The 17506-nt window shown below is 42.8% G+C and overlaps 2 protein-coding genes across 2 annotated transcripts in view; one reads left to right on the forward strand and one right to left on the reverse strand.

Moving 5' to 3' along the window:
• The window catches only part of LOC139330672 (ceroid-lipofuscinosis neuronal protein 6 homolog), a 130255-nt gene that overhangs the window by 27532 nt on the left and 85217 nt on the right, over window positions 1-17506 (forward strand). The window lies entirely within an intron of this gene.
• Window positions 1-17506, reverse strand: part of LOC139330654 (A disintegrin and metalloproteinase with thrombospondin motifs 7) — a 70244-nt gene that overhangs the window by 10236 nt on the left and 42502 nt on the right. Inside the window, exons 15-23 of the mRNA XM_070961695.1 lie at window positions 17223-17467; window positions 16457-16598; window positions 12937-13063; window positions 10952-11165; window positions 8454-10205; window positions 7891-8043; window positions 6655-6828; window positions 6073-6219; window positions 4152-4314 (exon numbers count right to left, since the gene is read on the reverse strand). Coding sequence (XP_070817796.1) covers window positions 4152-4314; window positions 6073-6219; window positions 6655-6828; window positions 7891-8043; window positions 8454-10205; window positions 10952-11165; window positions 12937-13063; window positions 16457-16598; window positions 17223-17467 — 3117 coding nt within the window. The remainder of the gene's footprint in view (window positions 1-4151; window positions 4315-6072; window positions 6220-6654; window positions 6829-7890; window positions 8044-8453; window positions 10206-10951; window positions 11166-12936; window positions 13064-16456; window positions 16599-17222; window positions 17468-17506) is intronic.

Raw genomic sequence — 17506 nt, forward strand, 5'->3', positions numbered from 1 at the left:
AGGGAGGGCCTGCCTGCAGCCCCCACCTGTCACCCATTGAAGTGATAACACTTACAGTGTTGTTAGAAGAGGTGATGCAGCAGAGCAGTAAACATGACCCTGTCCCAACTTCTCTGAATCATGTTGCTGCCATCAAAATCAGGAGAATATAATTTTCAAAAACAATGAAATTTCTCAGTTTCAACATTAGATATGTGGTCTTGTCAGTGAAATATGGGTTTCACTGTTTTGCAAATCATCAAATTCTGTTTCTATTTACATTTTACACAGTGACCCAACTTTCTTGCAAACGAGGTTGTGAGTGTGTGTGCGTATGTTTCCCTGCAGGCTTTTACACTTGCACAACAGTCTTATTTGGTTTGAATAAGCCTCCAGTGTGTGGCTAATATATTACATTTTCAGTATTTGCCCAAACATTTTGGATTCAGTCTGCTGTTCTCTTTGTCTTCTTAACAAATAGTATTTGTGTATCTCTTTATGACACGTCTCACATGTGAAAACATGAATTCCACATTTGGTCTGTTTGTAAGGCAGATCACACATGCTGCTGTCTGCGCCTCTTCTGACTGAAAGCTTCCCAGGCTTTCCTTGACTTCAGGGAGGGAACAATGACAGTTGCAACAATCAGACTGCCTCACTGAACAAAACACAAGCGAGATGGAGGATCACACAGCGCTAACTCGGCCGGCTGTTTGCTGCCACGTTATCGTACGGCTCAGATATTTACAATAACACTTTCAACAGAAACACTTTCAGACCTCTATGCCTTCAAAATGTCAGCAAAGCCGGCGTTCAGACTCTAACAACACTGAGATTTCATATCAGATATAAAACAGAAATGCCACTGAACTGTTGAGAAAACTGAACGAAAAATTACAAATGATGTTTAGTTAAATTAGACACTGACATAAAAGGGAGCTGCAGAGGTGATCAATGTTTTTATATTACTGTTTTGTTTATTTGAGGACCATTTATGCTGAAAAAACAAACAAAAAAATAACCCGCTCTTCTCTGCAGGTAACTTGGAGTCTTTTCTAGACACACATCAAAGCCAGATATAAACTTCGATCTCCTGAGAGGAAAAGTTTTGGTGAACAAAGAATCTAACAAAAAAAGAGTAAAAAATATGGAATGTCACGCCGTGCATGCGTTTCAAGCAGAAGAAGACTCGCAGCCGATAATTTTCCTGCTCTGAATAGCTGCTTTGATTGCAAATGCCTTCTTCTACGCTATCAAAGTCTGAAAAAAGAAGTTCCAGCTCGTCTTCTGCGTGCCTGGTTAACAAAGAAGACCTTTGAGGCGACTGCAGTCAGCCTTTCCACTGGTCTTGTGCTGTGGCGTCATCAGAGAAAGCGCTGGTGGATTCCCAGTCACAACAGTGCTGCCGTTGACGGCTGAGTACGGCAAAAGGCTTCATGTAGCAAAAAAGATGGTACCATTTCATATTGGATACCCCTGAAATAAAGCATGCAAGCAATTTCTCTTTGGTTGCCACTTCTCCTTTGCGACTGCACAGGTTCAATAAAGGAAATCAGTCGGAAATTGAGACCTTATTTTGTATGAGCACCTCTGTGTTTGTTTTTAGGATACCTTTTGTTGGACTTCTCAAGAAGCACAACCTTAATTCATGTTGGCCGTCTTGGTAATCTCTCGTGCGCAAACAGTCACTGTCCAGTCAACAGCAGCCCTGACCGCAGCCAGTATCAGCAGAAGGTGAAATTTGCCCTAAGCTTATTGCTTTAAGGCCATTTTCTCTTGTGTCAATTGCATTTTCAGATGCCCTGTGCTCAGAGAAATCACCGGACATCTGGGTTCTTCCTCTTTCCTCGTATCACTGTCAAACTCATAACTCATATCTGTGGATTTGATGGATCTCACAAGAGGAAGCAAGAAAATCCGAACACTGATCTCAGACTGTTTCCCAGGATTTGGTAATAATAAACGATGAAATGAAAGAGCTGCACACTACGACTAAGGTGCAATAAAGTCAAAGCGCAGACGTTCTGGGCAGAGTCCCTCCTCAGCACGTATAAACAAACTATAGATGAGCCACCCACAGTTTATCCCCATTTAAACACATCCACATGCAGGAGGTTTGACACAATGTCATCATCATCATGTTGATGACACAACTGGCCTATTATACAACAGGCGGGGTCAAAATATACCACAGCAATCCACAAACAAGGCTCCAGCCATGCTAGCAGCTCCGTGAGGCTGAAGTTCAACACAGCTGTGCGTTGAGCTTCATGCTAACGTCAGCATGCTAACATGCTCACAATGACAATGATAACATGCCAATATTGCTGGTATAATGTTAACCATGTGGACTCCCTAAAAGGTTGGTATTTCACCCGGATGGATGTGGTTTTGCAGGACGTAGCAGCGCATGCTTCAGCTGGCTGTGTTATCGTCTCCCTGCTCTGAGTACAGCTGGACTGAGTGGCAAATTATGGGCTAGTTTTATTTCTGGTGAACACATCATTCACATTAATTCAATTCACCAAATCAACAATTGAACCAGAGGGGTTGCAGGGTTTCAGATGAGGGATTTTGGCAGGCGTTTCTGCTCTGCTTGGCAAAGCACAGTATAGAAATAAAATCAAGTCACGACCTGGGCTACGACCTTGAAGCCTGTGGCATGATCAGCATAAACTATTGTGTTGATGGCTTTCAATCCCACAGAGGTAACTGGTGAATCTAGTGGAAATGTGCACAATCTTCTGAAATGACCTTTGGGTCCATAAGGTCTGTTTTTCTGGGGATGTATTTTCCATTTAAAAGTTCATTTACAAGTGAAATGAGGATTATGCTTGAGTTGCTTAAGGCGGTGACCAATGAAAGCAAGCTGAAGTGAAAGGGGAGCCGCTGAAACATGTAGTTAGGACTAAAGGTGCTTTTAAAGGTCAGGAATCAATTAAAGTCACAGTTTATTTCCAGGATGTCAAAGGTCTCTGTATGTTCTGTTTAATTCATATGAGGTAAAAAACAGGTGATAACTGACAATTATAAAACAGAAAACTATAATATATTTTCTTATTTTCATTTGAACATCTTTAATTGTTTTTGTTTTTCCATTATTATTTTTTTTAATTAATCATAACATCAGACATTTTTGACTAAACCAGAAACGCTTCATGATCCAATGCTGAATTTTAGCCTTTCTTGTTTTTCTCTAATTCATCTACCAATATACTTCCGTCAAGTAAACCAAATGCACATGTCCATTCAACCATTTTCTACACCTGCTTCTCCTGTTCAGGGGCGACTGAAGTGCTACAAACAACCCAGAGGCTGCAGTTCACCTCATCTGCATGGTTGAGGATTTTGGGAGAAAACTGGGGCAACCACTGTGAGAACATCCAAACTTTTTCTTCCTGTGAGCCAACAGTGCTGACAAAAGAGCCACTGTGTCACCCTTTATGTAAACCAAAAGTTGATTCTGCCCTGCAATCGAGGTTTAAACACACATTATTTGTAAGAGAAAAGCTTTTAGTTCATTCGTATAGTTGCTGCTGAAATGTATGCAACACTGACACACGATGTTAAAGCACAACAAAATTCCATCCACTAGCTTTTTTTCACATACTGCGCACATGCTTATAAATGCAACATGTGCCTGCAGTGTTCCTGCAATATCTCCTAAATATCCAAGAAAAGGAATCACAGTATAGAGATTATTTCTAAAGTAAATGCACTGTTTCAAAAATCTGTAGAACAACAGAACAACAGTGAGTGGTTGCTGCAGTCAGAAGAGTTATAACAATAAATCCACTGGCACAGACTATGTGACTGCAAGGTGATGTTGGAATGTGCTTTGAGTAAAGTTTAACTGTTCTTTTGGCAGCCTGGACAGTGCATGTTGGCAAGCAAGTTCAAAGAGAGCTGATGCTGCCAGCTGCAAAATCCAGATCTCTGCAGCTTCACAACAGGAATGTTTTTTTAACTGAACCCTCAGCTGGAGGCACGCTGTCCTCAACTGCTCTCTGCAGCCGTGATAATCACAGTAATAAAAATAAATATCACTGATTACTTTGGTCTATTAGTTCTATGCTTAAGAGATAAAAGGAGGATTAGCTGAGTAATGCCTTTTAATCATAACAGTGTCATCAAATCATAGTGAAGGCTTGTTGACATTTTGAGTTACTCACCAGAGGGGGCGCTCTGGCACTCCTGTAAGTTGCACTTCTGGGTGCTCTCGGGCTGCAGCTCATGGTCACACTGAGCCTGATCCACTTCTTCATCCGTCTCAGCCTTTGTGTTGACGCATTTGATGAGGCGACGCTGCACTCCGCCACCGCAGGAGGCTGAACACTGCAGAGATGTTTGCACAGAAAACACATATTTAATGGAAACCTGCCTCTCATGCAATAATGTGATTTACAGCTTTAGATTGTCAAAACTTAGCATTCATGTTGGAGTTCTGTTATCATGGTCTTTGCAGTATTATCAGTGTTGCCAGACCCTTCTCGTCTCCTCTCTTCTCCAGTTATTAGGATTGAGTCTGACAGGGCACATCACGCAGCGACCAACAACTGACGGTCAAAACCAAATGCCTTATCAGTTAATTAAACTGTGCAGGGAAATAAGAGGCCATATATCCGTCCAGTAGTTGTTGAGGAAGGAGGCAAAAAACTGTGGCACGGTGGTATGGTGGTAACACTGTCGCCTCACAGCTAGAAGGTCCCAGTTCGATTCCCGCTCTGGGCGGCAGGGGCGTCCACCATGCCTTCAGTGCCTGCTGCTTAAGGAAAAAGGGGGGTCTTTCTGTGTGGCGTTTGCATGTTCTCCCTGTGTTCACCTGGGGTATCCTCCATAAAAAAACCACAATAAAAACATGCAAAAAGATCACCACCTGACCAAGGGTGACGGAAAGGAGCTGGGTCCCCGGGCGCCGCTGTCGGCTGGCAGCCCACCGCTCCTGGTCCGCCGCGGAGGAAGGACATTCCAGGATGGGTCAAACGCAGAGAAATAACTTCACAAAGCATGGCGTGTGCATGTAATGTGTGGCATGTGATGTAATGATAATAAAAAGTACGTTTGTTTTTCTTCTTAATTTCTGGAAACCTCATCGAACATCAGGAGGATCTGAGGAGCGGAATTCCTTCATAGAAATGAAAAATTGGACTACTTTTTTGATGATTGGCCAGATTTGAGACTCAGACTGGGATACTTTGAGTCATCTGGCAGCACTGGATGTAATATATCCTGCAAATATATTATATTTGTACATATTTTGACAGATTTCAAGCAGCAAGAAGACAGTTTGACAGCAAGCTCTTTTGTGAGCATTGCGCTGTGCTTGTGTTTACACGTGCTCAGTGATAATCATTTCCTGGATTGCCTGTGTGCAGATGAAAGGGTGTTTTTGCCACTGCTGATGTGGTTCAGGGATTAAAAAAATCCATTAAGACCCGTCTTTGTGGACAGGAGTCATGTGTAAGACATGACAGGTGGAAATGAAATTCATGTAACAGCCATAATTCCCAGTGTGGGTCGGGTTATTATGCTGCTGTTTGCATCTGTTTGACGGTATATAAACCACATGGCTCACGCTCGGTCATTTGGATTTGTGACATTAAAGGCTACCCACAGTTAAAAAGAATTTATAAAACACTGCTGGCACTAACTCGATGTGACAAAGGTAAAAACAGTGTGTTGAATTTCTTTTTCTGCCAATCAATCGCAGAAGCCAATACTAATTCTAGGCAAACAGGCAAATAATGAAGGTGCTACAGTAAGACCACGTGAGAGACTACATAGCCTGACACACAAACCCGTCCACCCGGAGTCTATCAACATTCATCTTCTGTTGTTAATCAATATCACAGTTTCCTACATTGATCCAATAATCAGTAAATCCCACATTCATCCTGTGGCTGTTCTAGATTCATCAAATACACTTGACTTCATTTCTCTGGTCACTCCCAAATCCTTTGATCAGTCTCTGTGCGTCTCCCTCTGTATGTCTGTCTGTCTTTGAATTTGTGTGTGTGTGTGTGTGTGTGTGTGTGTGTGTGTGTGTGTGTGTGTGTGTGTGTGTGTGTGTGTGTGTGTACACATGCAGTGTACCTGTCCCCAAGATCCAGTAAGCCACTGAGCACAAGCCTGAATATTACATGACTGGATGTTGCTGGGTTGAAGGTCCCTGTCGCATCGATCCTCCTCTGGACAGGTGACTATACGCTGCTGCTCACCTCCTCCACAAACCTCAGAGCACTGGACAACACACACACACACACACACACACACACACACACACACACACACACACACACACACACACACACACACACACACACACACAAAAAGAAAGAAACCGTACAAACCAAGACATTTCAGTTGTGAATGCAATGCTGCTGAATTGCTCGCACCTCAATATAAATGCAAATATAAATCTATTAAAAATACACAATGCACAGAATGGTTTGACAAATGTATGCAATGTGTACATGCCACACTCTCAACACCATTTAATTTGATACTACATTGCTTCATGAAGGAACACAAATGGACAAACTGTGAAAATTGACCCAAAAACTGAGGTTTTTACATGCAGCATGTTGCCAGATACACACTTCAACACTACATTTCCTTTCATTCTATCCTATTCAGAACCCAGAGAACACACCAGTGCATTTTTTCCAAACTCACCTGACCCCAGGAGGAGGTGTACCAGTCGAGACATGGCTGAAGGTTACAGGGCGTTTGGGTCTGTGGCCTGGAGGACATGGCCCGGCAGTGGAAAGGTCGCAGGGGTCTTTGATCCCGCATGTCAAAACACTGGACCTCTCGTGACTGAACGCCGCCGTCACAATTCTTAGAGCACTGGGAAAAGACATGGCAAGATTGCTATTCAAACAGCACGAGCTACTGTTTTCATCCAGTAGTGTTGATTCTAAGGCAGCTGGTTTTGCTGTGTGGTTTTAATGGGTTTCATCACTCATTGAAGAAGTTTCACTGATATGAATCCAGCTGAAGTGACGGATGTGCAGCAAAATGTCCTCATGAACAAACAAGAGTTCCAGTTGGCTACATACTGTATGGATAACCTAAAATCTTCATGGAGTAATAACTGTACATAATTCTAATAAGAAAATCCCTTCAGCAAAACTTTTATGCTCATCCATCTAAACAACTAACTTATCCAGGACAGATTATCTTAATCTTATTTAGGGCTCATACTTTTCAGCTTTATACAAATATCAAATCAGCGTTTATTTTGAATATTCACCATGTGGCTAGAGCTACTCCAGCGTCTCTATGAAGCTGTTTGTAAAGTAGGCACAGCAAAAATCTTACCTTTAACCTAATTAACATGCTGAAAATTGCTCATTAATGCTAACTTAATTTCCCCTGGCATGGGATCAATAAAGTTGTATCTTAAACATAAAGGACAGTTGAGGCTGATGTCATTATTTTCACAGGTATGTGTCTTAAACCAAAGAGAAATGTTGACCTCGGGGTGGCGCTAAAGTAAAAGCTAAAAGATTATTGACGTCAGTTCATCCAGCGGGAAACATGAATGTCTGTCCCAAATTTCATGATAATATTTCTAATAGTTGTTCTGCACTTAAAGTCAAGGGATCACCAAAGTCATTAAGATTCATCCTCTGTGGTTCACGAATGTCTGTGTCAAGTTTGACGGCAATCCATTTGATAATTTCTGGATCAAAGTGGTGAACTGACTGACACTGATATCCCGACAGCTACACTGCTAGCAAATTAATACAGAAATCCATATGATGATAGGACTTAAATAATACCTTCTGCAGTGCATATGCACAAAATCCATTAATTTTTCAAGGTAAAAATCTGCAAAAACCAACGCTGAATCAATGACCATATCACACATTCATTTTAGTAGCATAATATAACTTCCAGCCTCACCTTACTCCATTCCTCAACCCTCCATGTGGAGCAGGGCCGCAGGTAACATCGCTGGGCTGGCGCAGGCCTCTTAGCCAGATCACAGTCAGAGTCTGAGCCAGTACTGCAAGCTAAAGTCCTCCAGATGGCACCCAGCCCACAGCTGGTGGAGCACTGCCCACAGATGTTGTATCACATGAGAATACTACTAGCAATTTGTAATTTGAGGAATGGATGCAGAACTAGTTAACAGCATGCATGAGAAATCCAAAGCAATTCATGTGTAGTCTGAGATTTTGTGCATATTTTGGTCATGCAAATTACTTGAATCTTGTGTACAACACAGCAGGAGTTAGAATAGAAACAACTGTTTGTTAAATGCGCTATGTGCGTTACGTAGGTTGACATTCTTTTGGTCAAATGGTGCCTTAGAAAGAATTCAGTTAAATACGTGCAGGGACCAAAGCTAGACATTGTGTCTGCACAGTAAAAACAGACAAAAACAGAAATAATGAGACACACTTGTGCTTGGTCTGACAATAGAAATACAGATTCCCAGAATATGTGGACTGATGCAGACTCACAGAGCTCCAGTTGCCGGTGACCCAGTAGGCAGCGGTGGCTGCTGGTGTGGAGGCTGAAGTTAAGGCAGGTGTTGGTACTGGAAAGAGTGGCTGGGTTGGCAAAGTGGGTGCAGCAGGTGTTGGTGGTTCCACACGCTGTGCTGCTGTTGTGCTACGTCGAGGAGCGGCTGCTGTCTTTGTTGAAGGCTGGTACGAAGAGCCGGGATCTCTGTTACTGCTGCTCCTCATCGGAACGACTATTTCATTGTAGTCAAAATCAGCTGCATCAAACGATGGAGCTCGGGATGTGGAACCTGTTCCAGTGCTTCCAGTGAAGGCGGGTTCTGTCTGTTTCACTGTAGCTGGCAGGAAGTCAGCTGGAGAAGGCTGCGTGGCTCCTCCCAGGCTTGTAGGAGGTATGATTTCTGTTCCAGTTAATGATGCAGAGTCATCAGAGGCCTCTTGGTTACCTGAGATTAGCAGGAAGGGAACAGGAAGAGGAGTGGATTTCTCAGAGGCAGGGAATGAGGTTGTACTGAGGTCAAGGTCAGTATCCCATGAATACTGATTAGTGGCATATACTGTATCAAAATCAGCCTCCCCCAATGTGAAGACAGGTGGGAACAATGTTGATGGATTTGTTATTTGAGGTATTTCTGAAGCACTCTCGTCCAGCTGGACTTCGGTCTGAACCTGAATCATAGTTTCTGACGTGGACTCTGGAGTCTCTACATCGTCTTTGTTTGCTGAGATATCCAGAGCTGTTGTACTTTTTTCATCGTAACTATACTCATAGTCACCATGTTCCTGCGTCTCCTGAGCATTCGCTGTTGTAGCGACAACAGTATTAATAGTGGTTTGATATCCGGGATCAGGATGTTTTGGAGTCGCAGTGACATTCTCAGCGACATTGTCCTCCTCAGTGAAACTCTCATAGTTATTTTCAGCCTCCTCCCAATATTTCACATCCTGTGTAGGCTGCTTTGTAGTGAAAACTAGACTATGCACTGTGCTAATGGTTTTGTCATGTCTCTCTTTTAGTGTTTGTGCGTGCTGAGTTGTAGACACCAGTGGTGAGCGAGTGGTAGACACAGGCAGTAGATAATCCTCAGAAAGAAAGTCATCCATATTTTCAGAGCTGGTTTGCACAGAGTCCTGTTTTGCTGCATTTCCATTTTCCTTCATGTTGTCTAGATTCGTGTTTGCTGGCTCCTCAGTTTCCAAAGTGTAGGCAGTTACCATTGAATTCACAGAAATGGCTGCTGGAGCTCTCGTAGTTTCCATGTGTGTGTTTTCTGTCACGCTGCCGGTCGGCTTGGCCTCCTGAGGAGCGCTGAATCTCTCCCCTGAATCTTTCCCGTCGCCCTCAAAATCATCCGACAGGTCTTCATGGAAGTTAATGAAGTTATAGTCGTAGTAAAAATCATCGACTTGAACACTGTTTTCCGCAGGGCGATCGATATCTTCAATGTTATTGTGGTAGTGAAAATCTCCCTCGACAACGCCATTGTGATTTCTTGGCTGGGCTCGGGTGGTGCTGTATTTGGGAGGAGGTTTGACTTCGGGTATGGAGTTAATTTCATTGAGCACTTCTTTGCTCGACCAGCCGCTTCCAGACCAGTCAATTCCAAAGTTATCCACCACTTGCGGACAGTCCTGGATGTAGCAGGTGGTGATGCCAAGGGGCTTCCTCTGGGGGTCACAGCCTACGCCTGTGTTTCTTGAGCAGGTTACATTACGGCGGCGTACTCCACTTCCACAAGTCAGTGAACACTGCACAGAAGAAGAGACAAAAGATCATGATGAAGCCAAACATACATTTCCTTTAAAACTGAGGGTTTAACAATAAAGTATAAGTCCTCAGAGTCACAGCCAAAGGCACCAGGACTGAAGCATCAGTGAAAATGCTAACACGCTGATGTTAAGCAGGTATAATATTCACACAACGACACAAACAAAGTGATCAAGGCAGTGGTCGACCAGCAACCCCTGACCTCTGTTTTTATCAAAGGGGTCTGCTGGCTTTGAAGAAAGTATGGTAACTCCTTGAGTTCCCTGTCAGAAAGGGTTCCCTGGGAGCAAAGTCAAGCAATGGAAATACTCAAAATACAAATATAAACTATACAAAATACACCATACAATTAAACTGATATTGACTTTGGGTGGGCCTTTTTTGCTGCTGCCCCCATCCAGAGCAGAACATTGCTTAGCATCTGTGGTGGTGCTTCTCCAAACTGGAAGCATGCCAACCGCCATCTACTGTAAACAATACTCTGATTGCGGATAAGTACATCATCCAGCCCCACTTCAAAAAAAAAGAAATCTCTTGATTTTGTCCTCTGAAAATAATTGAGATGTGACACATGCTGCCAGCCTGACGGAGACAGAGCATGAATGACTTTCTGCAGTTACATAATCTAACACCATCTTTCACAAAAAGACCTTTTCAGAAAATGTGACAGGAGCTGGAAGAATTTCTGCTGCAACACGTTGCACATGGCATTCCAAGGCGGACTCACCTTTGACCAGCTGCCGGTGGTCCAGTCAGCGGGGCAGGGGATGTGTGTGTTGCAGGAGGACAGTGACTCAGGTCTGGGCATGTGTTCACATTCGCTGGGCTGCAGGGCTTTCTGCTCCTCAGCACTTACTGCCTGGATGCAGAGCACCGTCCTTTTAGTCTGGCCTGAGCTCCCACAGCTCGCTGAGCATTTCTGCCACTCACCGACCCACCATCTGCACACAGACACAAAGGATGCAAATGTTTGTAATTTAATTGTCCACTTGAGATGGAAAATAATAAGATTTTACCGCCGTAAGAATACAAATGACTCATACATACATATTTAGATGACAACTGGAGAGGTTCAGCGAGTAGGATTTTATTGTCCGCCAGCAATATTATCCATATTGTGTCTTTGAGGTCTTAATAGCTGGTCGCTAGCAGTGGTAAATAGTGACATTTCTGTCTGTCAAAACTTTCAGCCCCTGACTCACCCAGAGGTGGATTATATTGTAACAAGCAAAAAGTCGAAACGAGATTGAACGACTGTTATTATTACTATGTTTACTTTGTAAGAGGGTGATAAAGGCAGACTGAGACCTTTTGATAAAAGTTTGCTTTGTGTATCCTGTTGATGTGTTTTTTCAAAGCTCAGCATTACTGAACGTTTTATTGTCACTATCAAAAGTTATATTTGATGGCAGCAAGTGTGAATCTTCATGTGTTGAACCACAAACTGGTGTTTTTCTGGAAAGACCTGCTGGCTGGTTTGAAAGAGCAGTTGAAGCTATGTCTGATTAGCCACTCAGTTCCTGGTTTCATTCAAAATAAACTATGACTATTCATTAGAAAGTTAGGAAAACTAACTTTAAAATGCCCATTTACAGTTACCCCTGCAATTACTGATGTCCAACAGCAGGAATGCATCTGATCTTCCAATGAAAAAACAACATTGCTGCTGCTGATCTTTTGCGACACGCACAAAGCAACATGTGTATGCATTGCTTCTTCAGAGTTCTTGTGAGAGTCTAGCTGTACTGCAAAATCCATCCATCCATCCATCCATCCATCCATCCATCCATCCATCCATCCATCCATCCATCCATCTATAACCTATGCAGGGTTGTCGGGGGCTGGAGCCGATGCCAGCTAACATTGTGCCAGAAATGGATTGCAGCCCGGAACAGGGCGTAAGTGGACAATGAGCATCTGTAGCACTGGACCCGATGCTGAGCAATTTGCCAAAAAGTGCTTCTCTGAAAGGATATTTAGCTGTTTCATCACATCTCAACCAGCTACAATAAAATGTCCTGGAGAAAAAGTGTTTGAAAAGCGGCGATTGTGATGTGACGTCTGATGTGAGGAGGGTGCTTTCAAAATAACTATAATTTGTCTTCAATTCTGGGAGACTTCGAAACAATCAAGGTGTGGGGGTGAAAATGAGGATTTTTAGGGCAGGAAACAAGATTTATTCTCCAAAAGGTCCCTCTTGTCCTCGAGAGCTCCTCCTTAAATTTCCACACAAAATGCTCCCAGTAATGCTCAATCAACAGCAGGTGAGAAAATAGCTCCTGCATAGACACAATTCAGGGAGGCAAACGGCTTTGAGAGCAATGTTTCAGCAGCTATTTCATGTTTTCCTACACAAACTAGTCCTGCTTATAATCTCAGAGCAATGTGAACTTTAAGAGTCTACTGTAATCTACTGAAATGTAAACTTATTATTATAGTTTTTTGATTTGTGACTGTCTCTTCACTACATGCTTCTGTTGGATCCCTGCACAGATTAGCATTTTACTCACTGTGATACGGTATATTCATGTTATATATACTGTCATCACACTGAACACTGAACCTGTGGCTCCAGCAGCTGGAACTTCAGGCTTGGTAGCTTTCCATGCACACTACAAGGAGCAGTGACCAACACGTGTCTTTATCTCTGAGTGTGTGTCTGTGAATACTGCTGGTGTCATTTTGTAAATGATGTCCGGGAGGGAAACTCACATGGCTGGACACGGATCCTTGTTACAACTGGTTTGGTTATCGTCAGGTCGGGTTACGGGGTCACAGAAGTGCTCCTCCACTATCCCAGTTGTCTTTTCCACGCAGTGAACAATCTGCCTCTGAACACCTGGAATACCGAGAGGAGAGAGAAAAGCTGTTGTCACTCAGCACACACACACACACACACACACACACACACACACACACACACACACACACACACACACACACACACACACACACACACACACACACACACACACACACAGCTCCCAGCTGCATCTTCCATCCATCCATCCATTATCTATACCGCCTATCCCTTTCGGGGTTGCGGGGGGCTGGAGCCTATCCCAGTTACAATGGGCGAGAGGCGGGGTACACCCTGAGCCAGTCGCCAGCCGATTGCAGGGCCACCAGCTGCATCTTATTATTATAATAATAATAATAATAATAATAACAGACTCGTGCCTGCAGGGCACCATGTAGAGCACTAATGTAACATTACTGAATACAGAACAGCATATATTAATGTGTTAGAAAACCAGGATCCACCATCACACACTGAAAGACATATGAGACCACATGAATGTTTTAATGCTCAAATTATTAATCCACATCACGTTTGATGGCTTTAAGGTCTAAAAACTAGTGCTGTCAATCGATTCAAATATTTAATCGCAATTAATCTCATGAATGTCACAGTTAACTCGCGATTAATCGCAAATAAATCGCACATTTTTATCTATTCTAAATGTCCCTTGAATTATCATTTTAATATTGTTATCAACATGGAAAAGTGGATCGGCTTGCTTTGTGCAAATGTTTTTTATTGAAAACAACAACGTGTAGCGTTATATTTCACACTAACATTCTCACTTTGAGCGTTTACATTTTCAGTAAAATCTCACACAATTTAACACTGTCAATAAACAGATGACAAAAAAATAAATACTTGGTTACCAAAAAGCCCCTTCAACAACCCTTTCTAAGGGATCAAAACAGGGTGATCCAAAATAAAGTGCACATCATTGTAAACTAGGACTCAGGCCATAGTGCAGTTAAACCATGGCTTAAACTTTCCTTTCTTAGATTCCTTTGAACATAACAGCATCCATATGCCTCTGTCGAAAGCCGTCCATTGTCACCTGGTTTTGACAAGGAGGCGGCGGAGAATTTGCATTCGCCGTGTGTTTGGCCATCAAGTGGTGTTTCAGACTGGATGTGCTACGGCGATAACTCAGTTCACACCAACAATACACACAGATAACTTTGGTCTTGTCAGTCAACCCATCTGGCAACTTTTTGAAACTAAACTTTCCATTCAAAATCTTGTTCGCATTCATTTCGGCGTTTGGCGCTTGACATCCACACAAACCAGTAGCCGACTCTTTTACAGCTAACGAGCAGGCAAGACCAAACACGTGCGTGGGGCGTGCCTATTGTTTTGTTTCCGGTTTACAACAGGATCCTGTAGTTTTTCTTACGTTACTAGCCATAGACTAGCAGTGGCCACAGCTTATAAAAAACTACAAGTTCACTAGGTCACAAAGAGTGTTAAAGTGTCAATTAATTAACGTGTTAATAACGCAATAATTTTGACAGCACAACTAAATGTCTCTCCTTTCTGCATCAGCAAAGTGTCAAAATTACACTGGAGACCAGCTTATTTCCACTCCATCAGAGCTGGAGACACCGTCTCCGCCGAGAATTTTTTAACTAATGTGTTTCTGTTTTTTTTTTTTCTCATATGCTGAAGTAATATGCTGGAAAGTTGGTGAAATTTTACTGACAATTTTGTGACTTTGCTTGCCATAACAGGACTGAAAAATAAAATAATGAAATAAATCTCACACCACTTGAGGATGGGCTGTTCTCTAAAGTAACAGCAAAGATGGATACTAAAGGTTAAAACGCATATTGTGCTCGAGCTGCACTCCTCAAACTGGCTGTATTCACAGCAGTATGGACTAAAAGGCATGTCTACTCAAGGCTTCTCAAGCTGTCAATGCTGCACTGCTCCCTTATTACAAACAACTATGCTGTGAAAACTAAATATGCTGCTCTCGGGGCATTTTAAGTAATGCGCTTCACCTTCAAACCGGCATTCCAACTCGCCGGGCTGCAAAGTTCAGAACACGCTTTCAAGTTTTTGAAACCAGCCAAGACTAGACGGCCCACAGCAGTTCCCACCAGCACACACAGATGTCTTAACCTGGCTGCTAAGAAAGAACTGCATTATGACTACTGAGTAAATACAGAGGACGAAAGATCAAAACTATTTGCAATGCTAATGTGCAAGCAGAGAAATGGAAGAAAAACATGCTAAAGATAGAGGATGGAGAGGCAAGGACGCGCAAAGAAAAGAAGCAATTATGTGAAACCAAATAACATGATGCTAATGAAATACAGACTTAATTATTTCAGGAAGTGCCAATTTTGCCTATTCAGCAGTGAAGTGGAGGCCCTGCAGTGACCATCACACCTGTTTAAAATAAACCTGAATTATAAATGATTAAAGAATAATTCAAATTTCACTGAGAGTCACATCACAGTTTATTTACTGTGTAGTTCATGCACTGTAGTATGTATTCAGTATGTTTTTGGGGCAATTTGAGGCATCAGGCTTGGCATTTCCCATTTTGAAGGTCCAGAGTAAAGCAGTTTTTACTTGGAATGGCTCAAATATGGCTTTCAGGGCCAACGTCCAAGTATTAGACTAAATAAAGTGCAGCTACATTTATGTCTGCAGCTAATCAAGCAAAAGGACCAACAACTTCAGCCTCCATCACTCCAGTCCAGTGGATTGAAATCAGAGAGTACAAAGCACACACTGAAGGACTCCTGGAAGACTGTCGACTTGATAAATAGCTCAATGCAGATTTGTAGACAGTGTAAACAACGCCTGGCTTGTGAAGCTAATACTTCATTACTGATGCGTCCTTCTTCCTGCTCAGTAGTGTTTGTTCTGCACTTTGACCCACTGAATAAGCAGCTGCATTATAAAATCTCTGGTTCTTTATCAAAAGGCTGCAAGTCTGCATAAATAACAACCAGAAACATCTGATGGCTGAACTTCACATTCTGCTGCATGTGCTGCAAAGAACAGACTTCTGTGGACACCTGATAAAACATTCAGCTGTTTAATTCATGTTTACACTGATTACTCAGTTTAGATGTACTTAAAAATTCCTCTCATAGGTTTGAAAAAGACTCTACAGAGTATTATTCTGGTGTATGTCGGGGAGAATTTTTATGAACAGAAGTCAAGAGGGGTTAAAGGACCAGCGACTGTTGTTCAGGTCAGCTGTAATTTATGTCTTCTCTTTCTACTGTCAAGCGTCATCGCACTGTTTTTGAATTAGAAAGGTTTGTAGTTGGAGAAAGTGTGACAGCATCATAACAAAATTTCACTTCCTGACAGGATGCAGAGATCACAGCTTGTCTTCAGACATTTACGTTCAATGCAACAGCAAACGCCGCGTCGCCCATCTATCGCAAAGCCTGAAGCCGTTTCTCTTACCTGTGCCACAGGTAACGCTGCACTCAGTCCATGAGCCATATTTCCAGAAGAAAACTGATGCAGGGACATCGTTGTCCTCTGAGATGTTTCGACTGATTGTGTACTCGTATCGCACTCCTGGATTGGTTTCCTGAAAGAGAAGCTGTAACACACGAGACAATATTAACAAATATCTAACAAATTCTGGAATACATACAGAAAACACCGACTACAACCATGAAGAAAGGATTAAAAAGGGACGGCTCTATGTGAGACGGCCTGTTTGTGTACATACAACCGCACAATAACACAAAGTCATGTGGTTCTTGAAAGGTTGTTGTGAAGGTGGGACATGCAGAGGATGAAAGGCAGAGTCTCCAGAGTGGGGATGATGTGTTTTCGGGGTAATTTTTCTGCTTTAGTGGGAAGCTGCTTGTTTTGTTTCTCCCTGTAATGCAAGTAAACATCCTAAAGCAGTCCTGCATTCCTGGAAAAGTTCTTCCTGTGTGCTTACTTACTCAAGGCAAACAAAAAAGAAACACTCCCAATTGGCATTTTGAATGTATGTGATTTCCTCCATTACAGCAACACATTTTACATCAAAATGTTCAAGGTTTTGATGGTTTGATGCTACTTTGCTGAATACTGCGCTCTGTGTGGCCACCTCATGTGCTTTCACATTGTTATGTTGGCAGAAATTCACCGTGATCTCCTTCTACAGGCAGTTTCTGAATAGATTTCTATTACAAAGGGACAATATACACTCAAGTTCAGACGTTCATCCGACCTGAATCCACAGTGGTTCCATGGTGGGCCCAGGAGACGTCAAGTTCTCCAGGTGTCCCGTCCTCTCATAGGTGAACACTGTCCCAGCTGCCTTGTACTCTCCATTCCACTGGATCGTCCAGCCGCCATTCAGGAAATACTTGCCGGGGTTGTCACTCCGTAGCGCCAAGAAATTCCCAGCTTCAGCCATCTCCTCAATGCGGATGTCCCAGGCTCCCTCTGGGATCAGTCCAATGTCTACATAGCCTGGAACACATTAGGTTTTATGTAAGTAAAGCACAAGGT

This window comes from Chaetodon trifascialis, chromosome 1, assembly GCF_039877785.1.
Source record: "Chaetodon trifascialis isolate fChaTrf1 chromosome 1, fChaTrf1.hap1, whole genome shotgun sequence".
NCBI classification, from domain to species: Eukaryota; Metazoa; Chordata; class Actinopteri; order Chaetodontiformes; family Chaetodontidae; genus Chaetodon; species Chaetodon trifascialis.